The following is an 8,892-nucleotide window of genomic DNA, read 5'->3' as shown; positions in this document are numbered from 1 at the left end:
GAAATCTCCTCCCACACAGCTCCCTCCATAAATTACTCAATGATTGGCAAACCAGTCAAGCACATGAAGAGCGTTGCATCAAGCTGCTTCATCGGTGCTTTGGCAGACAAGGTGCTTTGGGTAAATCTGATATCTTTTATTGGACCAACTCAAATAATTGGAAAAATTCTTCTTTGCAAGCTTTTGGGTACAAATACCCTGGAAGCATCATTGGTGCTTTGGAATTTGATTTCCTCCTCTGTCTCCTCCCCACTCCTCTCTCCCCTTTGCCCAGGGCATTGAGCATCCTACATTCTGTGTTACTAGGAGCTGCAGGAGTTCAGCACCATGTCTGTCTAACCATTGATGTCATCAATCAGCTATAGAAATAAAATGTGTATTAAAGCACACGTGTAGACGCACCCAAGAGTTCTAACTTAATGCTCGTATTTGAAACATTGGAGCTGGAGTTCAATTGAGTTTTTAGATTCATTCTAAGAATGAAAATTGTCTATGAAAATGCAAAGGGTTGTGTTTTATTATTGAAAGAACCTCCATCATGGACCATTGATTCTTTAGATAGCTGTTGTGGCAGGGTCAATGAAAATGATGTTGCTCTTTGTTGCTGAAGCTTCAGTGCCCCCCCCCCTTCCATTTCTCCCCCTGCCCCCTCCTCTCCAATTCTCTAGATCTCTCACTTGAGGAGGGTTAGTTTCCTTTTTCTTTTTTGCTTTCAAAATCTCCTTTCTTTCACACTATCCCTAATCAATCATCCTTGCCAACCGCCTTCTGGAAGCAGAAAACACATCCTTGAAAATGCATGGAATCTGCAGGGCTCTTTGCTTGTTAAGACACTTGCCAATTGAGCATTTACAGGAGTCTAAAAATCTGCCTTCTGCAGCCCGGAGAAACCGGAGAAGCTACTTGATTGAATGGGGACCTTTGTGACCAAGCCCAACTGTTTGTTGCTGAGCAGGGGGCTGTGGGTTTGGTCTGATGCCTAAATCCACAAGACCCAGACAAAGAGACACATGGCTAGTGTGATGCCGGGTTTATTTATACATAAATGGCTCCACACTGCAACTGCAAGAACTGTACAAAGCAGTGATTCAGATTTCTTATTATGGCACCCCGTGTCAAGTTACCTATCCAGCACTGCCTTCTGCATCTTGCTAATAACCATAAGTGATTGCTAACAATAGTAGAAGCTGCAGACTTCAGTGTGATTTAAGGAGTTGTCTCTGAGGGGGGTGAATCTAAGCTTTGAGCTGGCAGAGAGAAAAAGATCCATCATTATGCTACTCTATTCAGGAACGCTGCTCTAGGCTCATTTTTGAGCACAGGCGCAGACTTGTGTGACTTCAGTATGCTTCATCTAGTTAATTTATTGTCTATGCTCTTTGTTGCAGTGTGTTTGCATCATTTTAAAGGTCATAAAAGGATTCAGTGACGTCTAAAATATAATGGAAAAATCATTGCTCCATCTGCAAAGTAATATGACCTTGCTGTTAGAGGACTGAGACTTAGGGATTCCTGGGTTCTAGTCACAGCTCTATCACTGGCTCACTCTGTAACCTTGTCCAAGTCCTTTAATACCCAAGTCTCACTTTCTCCAGCTGAATTTGGGATTAAACTGATTTCTGTCAGAGGGCTGATAAATAACGAATATTTAAAGCTCTTTTGACAACCTGTTACAGAAGGCACAATTAATCCACAGAGTATCATCTAACCTTTTTACTGAACAGTGGTTTTCTGGGAAATACAGGGATAGCTTTACCATGATAAAACTAATTCTTTTCAAATGGCAAGGATCCATATGTTTATAGCAATTGTGGGCTTGTTTTTTCATTACTAATACAAAATATTTTCAGAGTTCCTTTTTTTGAAAAAAAGGGAGTAGGGTCCCTTTCTGAATGTTTTTGATGGTTACAATAACTTTGTTAAATTTTTGTGACATTTCTCAAGATCTCCAACGAGATACTTTCAGTTATTATCGTAAAAACAAGACCAATAATGGGCATTGTTGAAAAACTTTTTTTGTGCTGACAGTTCTAGCGTGCCTGACCTATACCAATTGCCTTCATTGCACTTTTCCACCACCCTGCCTTCCTCACAGACACCAGTAAACCAAGGAGATCCCATTTATGAAAGTTCAGTGACATTCAGTTTTGTCACAGGAAACCTGGTCCTTGCTTTTGCATTGTCAGAGCGAGCCACATGAATGACTCAAAGCCCAGGCGCCAGGGGTGCGTTCCCTTTACCAGATATATAGGGCTGAACTTGATGAGGAATTGCTGGTTTTGACTTGACAATAGGAACTGTTGAAATGTTAAATGTTTTTCCTCTCTGGGAATGAAATCCCTCCCTTGGCCAGCACAGGGAAGAGGGGGCAGGACACCCTTGAATTGGACATCTGCTTAGAGGTGAAGTTCACCTTTTAAGGTTACTGGTGTTTTGCTTTGTGTGATGTTAATGATGAGAGGCATAGGCAGCTCAGTGAGCGCCTGGGATGGGGGTTATGCCGACCACTGCAGACAAGGGGTGATGGGAAGGGAAAGCGTACCGTCCGAGGCTACCACTGCCATTGCCCCCACTGCTGCTGTAGCACCATGTGCTGCACTCCCTAGCAAACTCTGGTCCCTTTTCACTCCTTCCCTGCCCCCTCCCTTGCCCGGCTTCACCCTCCCATATGTACATGTTGGGTGCAGGGCTAAGGCAAAGGCTTGGCAAAGGCTCCCATTCTGCTTGCTCAGCTTGCCCCCCTGCACCCCAGATATACTGCCTGGCGTGGTGCCCCTGCTGTAGTAAAGACTCTCTGTGGTGAGTTCTTCTGGTGCCCCCTCCTTGTCAGTGCCCCGCTCACCCTGCTCTGGTTATGCTAGTGAGAGTCAGTGAGTCCAGAAGTATCTTTATGCTATGCTTGGAAGGTCTTATAGTCCATAATGAAAATCTCTGAATTATTGGCAAATGCATCCAAGCAGGATGGTGGTGCTTGCCATTGGTTTGGTATGGTGTGAATGGTCCAGAACTCTGTAAAGGCTGCCTGACCTACTACAAGGCTATTTTTGGAGAGGGTGCTATTACTTCTGTCTCAAACAATATTTCTCCATATGGGAATTTTAGGTTGGGAGGCTGGCGGGGAGTCAGGGAACCTGGCTTATTTTGCAAGAGCAAGTCATGAGCAACTGAGCTAATGTGCGGGAGAAATTGGTGACATCTGTGGTATTCCTTGTAATGGCTAAATAATTCATAGTTCCATATGGCTGGTCAGTCATCAAGTGCACTTTCCAGGGCTTTGTCTAGTACAGACATAAGACATTATTCTGACTCCAGACTAACATAAATGACTCTTTATGGCACTGTATCTTGCCACAGTAAGAAAAATCAATAATTTTCCTGCTTTCACATGGATTCACCCACAACTCAGCAGCTTCCTGCAGGTCACATAAGCCCAATCATGTGTGCAAAGTTTGCAATCTGTTACAAAATTATCTGTTAAAGGCAGCAGTGATCAACAGGGACATTTTTCCCCTTTTGGGACCCTAAAAGTAAACGTGTTTCCTCAAAATCCAAACAGAATTATGGAGAGAAGTGAATAAAGCAAAGAATATTAGTGGGCACTGATGAAACCACACGCACAGGGGTTACCAAAGTGTTGCCCCCAAGGAACATGTCAAAGGGGCAGTCCTGGGTGCCAGGTCTCATCAAAGGGCCTTGCCAGCCACACTGGGGGAACCCCTACACTAAAAAATAGAAACTTAAGCTGTTATAGAAATCTTCATCTCAGGGCATAGCATAGCTTTCTATGTACATGTGCACATTTCCTTTATCACACTGGCATTGCCAGATGTCTACATCTAGATAACATGATGATGGATCACAGGCCACAGTATTTGAAAACTAACACGTTGTCAGAACTTTTAGAAACGATTGCTCAAGTTCTACTTGCTCTATTCCCCCAAGTAATCATCCCATTGAAGGCAACGGGACCACTAATGAGTTGCCTATTCATCAACTTACTGCTGATGACAAAATAAAAATAAAAACAATCGTGGTATAGCTAAATATGCTAACTTTGACCCTGAATAAAGGGTTAAAGATAAAGTGGTTTTCCTATACTAACATGGCAACAGAACCACACAGCTACAACAGCTAGGATGGCTATGTTGTAACAGCTTATATCAGTGTCCTTTAATAGCAAGAACAATCAACACCCCCTTTAATAGCAAGAGAATTGCCACACCTGTCTGCACCCTTAGGTAAAGTGATGTGACTACTTGGAGTGGACTCCACAGAAGTAAATGGGAGCTTTCCTGTTCACTTCATTGCTGCCATGATTTCCCCTTTGTGGTTTAAAATGGCTTATATCAAATGTTGCTTAACCTCATAAGAATTGACCTAAATCTACACAAACCAGGTTTAAAATTGTTCCAGGGTGTCCATGTCCATCTTTGCCTGATGGTTTATCTAAATAGCCTCTTACACTGATTTTGACCTCTTAAACCTTCATGTGTAGGCAAGACTTCACTTCTTGCCTAATTTCATTTGACTGAAGTATGAACATATATCAAAATCTATTCTGTGGTATTAGGAAATAATTAATTCCATTATATCATCATATCATGGTAGAGGCATATAGCTAATGCTCTTTGAGTTAAACTGCACAACAGTAGTATTTGGGCCACAACAAAAAAACCCCAAACAAACAGAAATGTATTTAGTTTAGGCTTATTACACCGCTCTGGCAATCCTGTATTCCATCTTGTTCATCACAAGAAACATGTCACTTAATATGTACAGATCTTAATCACAATTTTGTTTGAGCAGTCTCCTCAAATCGAGATAGAATAAAACATCAGTAAAGTCAGGCTCCTTGATTTTAAGGATACAACGGTCATCCTAAAATTCAGGGGCGGGTGGAGGGGAGCAAAAGTCACTTCTTTAAAGATGAATAGCATCAGCTTACATGTCACTGAAGGCCATTTAAGCCTTCAAAGCAGACCATAAGTAAAATGTTAGTGGTCCATAGGCCCCATGCTGATTCTTAGCATAAGCATGATTTTTCATCCTACTGAATTAACTTTTGGTAAAAAAGAAAATGAGAGACTTGGCATCACAGATGTCCCCTGGGTCCTGGAGAAATGTTTGGATTTAGAGATAACAGGCCACAACCAAAATCTTTCATCCCAACATATTTGAACCCCTGAGATTTTCTTGAAATGCCAATCTGTGTTTTGGTTTTGCTAATGGGACTTCGTCTTTATAAAGTGGCCAGACATTTAAATATCCCAACTTCCAGATCTAGCCTGGAGGCTTTTTCCTTCAGTTGGGACCCTTCTATAGATAGAAAAGTTTGCACGATCTCAGATGTATAAAATACGGTACTGAACAAAATGGAGGTAACAGATGTATATATGTCTAAATCTTAAAATATTTATTCTTCACACACAAATTTATTTTTTCACCTTCTCCTCTCCTTATTCTTTGCAACCCTCTCAAAGTCACCAGAGACTGGGGGTTATCAATGTGCAAGTCCAAATTTTGCACAACAAGCAGCTTCTAAATTAAGTTTTGCTCACAAGTGTATCCAGAGTGGAACGGCAGGAGGCGTTTAAAGACACTTGGTTGTCGTGACATTAAGGAAACGTGCTGAACTCTGGAACATCAGTATCCAGCACTCAGGCGGAAGACAAAAATCCAGGACATAGAAGCAATAAGAGAGAGACAAGAAAAATCAGGAGGAACAAAATATATGTGTTTTTTTAATATACATAATATAGCATAAAATAAAATAGGGACTAAGCATTATAAACTCTGACATAATATACATCATAATTTTCATTTCCAAAGCTCAGCTTGATATGATAGATCATGGCGCACAGAAGGAATTGAAGAGAAAATCTGGAAAAGTTTGTACGTCTTAGTCCTCTCTGAGAAGGATTCCAGTAATTTTCCAACTTCTGAGGGTCGAAATAGAAAACATGATTTTTGCAGCCACTAAGCAAATAAAGCCTTTTTGTTTGAAACCTCAGTCACATTTCAGTCCTGTTGCATAAGCGATGCCATGGCACAAGTTACTTTGTGTCTAGAGAGAGGTCACCTCATTCATATATGCACTGATCTTCCAGTGCACCGTATATAGTCAAACACTGCTTGCTATACAATTAAAAAGAGAAGACAAAGAAATTATATATATATATATATATAAATATATATATATATAATAGCATATACCAATTGTGGAAGCTTCTACATACTGGATCCAAAACATGCTGAGTAATAGGTTTAAGTGACCCATCAAAAGTGGGTATATTCCAAGCACCCTTTAATTTAGGATGTGTATTCCAGTCTCTACACATCTCTGCAACAGAGAAAACTGGTCGTTCTTTGCTGATCAGTCAGAGGAAGGAGCAATTTTTCATTGGTAGGTCCAGTTCCCGCTGGGTCTGCCATGCCTGACCGTATAATGGTTCACAGGTCTCGTCTCAGCAGAATGGTTGAAGTTCCCAGGCCACAAATGTGTTTTCCTCCTCTTAATCGCATTCCTGATTATCAGGATGACATTTCCTGCTAAACAGTACAGATTTGGTAGATGAACGTACCCAGACACTGGCAATTTTATACCTCTGTAACATTGAAGAATACAGCAGGCTCCCTGACTAGTTTTTGGGCTTAGAACAAAAAAAAAAAATCTGGATAAAAATTTTTAGAGAAAAGGATAGAATGCAATGTAAAATATTTTTTTTCCTGCCATTGTTTTAACATCTAGCTAGCACAGTATTTTTACTACCTGAAAACCACATTTTAGATTTTCCTTTTTTTCCCCTTCTCTTTTCTCCTACTGCATATTCTTTTTCTATATTTTATTCCTCTAAAATACTTCAGCAGAGTCCTATAAACTGTTCAGTTTTTGTCGTGCCTGTAAAATGTTCCTCCAGAAAGCTGTGTGGTATCCCCATAGAACTGGAATTCTTCATTCACACTTTCCATGGATCATCTTCTCACACGGTTATGGGAACAGTTTTCTAGTAGTTTGTAAAACAGGAAGCAATTTTTTCTTCTGGCATAGCAAGAGGCACTATTTCTTCAATTATTTTTAGGGCCTGTCAAAACAAAAGGAAAAAAGGGAGACATTTAACCTGAGTCAGCTAAATCTATGTAGTTGTTTGTCACTGCTCTCCCCTTCCTTCCTCCCTTTTCTTCTGTCGCTTCCCCTCTCCCTCTTTTTCCAATTTGTATTTTCCTTTTTTCAGTTTCTGGTTATCGCCAGTGCAGATTACTTTAGTTATACATCTGCTTGAATTGGTGAATAGTATTTGTCAACTACAATACTCAATACATTTTATCTCCTTTTGGTTTTGCAAAGCATTATAGTCTAGTGCTGTGGTCTGCAAATTTTGTCAGTGCTAGAATTAATTTCAAGAATATTAGAAGTGAACAGTGAACAGTTTTATGACCTATGGAGTATTCATGCAGTATCCAGGCACCTAAGAGTACATACATCAGTACAAACATGGTATGTGTCCATGGGCCCTTGGACTTGGACAAGGTTACACCTTGCACTTTGAGCTGCTTAAATGTGTCCATGGGCCTTGTTACACCTTGCACTTTAAGCTGCTTAAATGCTGATCATCAGTGTTAGTGCTAGCTTGAGTTTGGAGCAGTCACACCCTTAGTCTAGACACCTTCTCTGACTGTCCCCCACCTGCACAGCTGTGACTTGCCACCAGAGGCCTGGTGAGCAGGGGCAGGACTACAGGGCTAGTGAACCAGGACATCTGTCTGTCCCTACTCTAAGTGGGGGTGGGGGGATGAGGGATGGGTTGGTGGGACAGGAACATGAAGCTGGGAGGCAGAGAGTTAATGGGATGGGGATTGGTAATGAAATGGGAGGTAGAAAGGAAATGGGGGGGGGAAGAGTGGTGAAATGAAGGAAGTCAGGTACTGAGGGATAAAATAAAAAGAATTTTAAAAATGAAAAAGAAATAAAGAGGAAATGAATTAAAGAAGGTCTCACATTTAAATAAATTGGGATTGGGGTGTTGGGGGGTGCTGGTTGTGTTTCCTCAAGTGGCTGGAAGTTGGGAGCAGTGAGGGAAGGCAGTTTTGGGGAAGCTGCTGCCCCTGCCCCAGGAAGGAATCCCCAGCACATGGGGACCTGATTGAACCCCTATCTTGTACCCCCTCATCCCTCCCACACCCTACTCCTGGACCCATCTGTGACCTGGCTAGCTGGCGTGTGCTCTTCAGTCTGTTTGCATGAGGTTGCACCCCTGGGGTAGGAAAGTAACCCCCAGGGGCAGGAGGGAGAGTTAGCTTGGTGCCAGAATTGGCCCCTGAACAGTAGAGTTTAGGGGGTGGAAAGTTTATCCACCCAGAACAGAAGGGTGAGGAAGGGGGCACTGCATCCTGGGATGCTGGAGGACTGCAACTTGGGTGGCTTGTCTGTGGGGAGTGGCCACACATTCATGGAACATGAACTGGATAACACAGATCAGAAATAAACCTGCCCTGTAGTGGTATAACTTTAAGCTGCCTAAAGTGTGCTTAAAACTAGTTTCAGGTGTTAATCTGTGGATGATCCAGGGGTTAAGACCTCCAGGAACCACCTCAAATTCATGTATAACCAGCCCCTATGACTAACTTATCCCACAGTAGTAGGCGTTACACTGTTTATTACAGTATCTGGCCACTAAGTGGAGGAGGCTGGCAAGAGCTTGACTTGACCCAAAGGTCAGGCTGGCTGGAAACAAGCTGTGGTTGCCACCCCCTGGGATGCTGTGAGATCATTTCAAGGATGCCATACTAATATTAGCATCATTAAGTGTGCAAGCACCTACCCATGATTCACAAGATAAGCCCAGAGATGTCAAATAGGAATCACTAATGTCAAAGGTGGTCTGACCTGCGACG

General features: G+C 42.0%; 2 protein-coding genes across 6 annotated transcripts in view; one reads left to right on the top strand and one right to left on the bottom strand.

Moving 5' to 3' along the window:
* Nucleotides 1-8,892, top strand: part of LRRC38 (leucine rich repeat containing 38) — a 111,066-nt gene that overhangs the window by 22,058 nt on the left and 80,116 nt on the right. The window lies entirely within an intron of this gene.
* Nucleotides 5,714-8,892, bottom strand: part of PDPN (podoplanin) — a 30,113-nt gene continuing 26,934 nt past the window's right edge. For all 4 annotated transcript variants that reach the window (XM_006038710.3, XM_006038711.3, XM_025195232.1 and 1 more), the window contains one exon: nt 5,714-7,082. In XM_006038710.3, coding sequence (XP_006038772.1) covers nt 7,076-7,082 — 7 coding nt within the window. In that variant the 3' untranslated portion in view covers nt 5,714-7,075. The remainder of the gene's footprint in view (nt 7,083-8,892) is intronic.

Source organism: Alligator sinensis, unplaced genomic scaffold, assembly GCF_000455745.1.
Source record: "Alligator sinensis unplaced genomic scaffold, ASM45574v1 scaffold1390_1, whole genome shotgun sequence".
Taxonomy (NCBI): Eukaryota; Metazoa; Chordata; order Crocodylia; family Alligatoridae; genus Alligator; species Alligator sinensis.
Note: the sequence above shows the minus strand (reverse complement) of the source record. Positions and strands in the feature narration are given on the sequence as shown.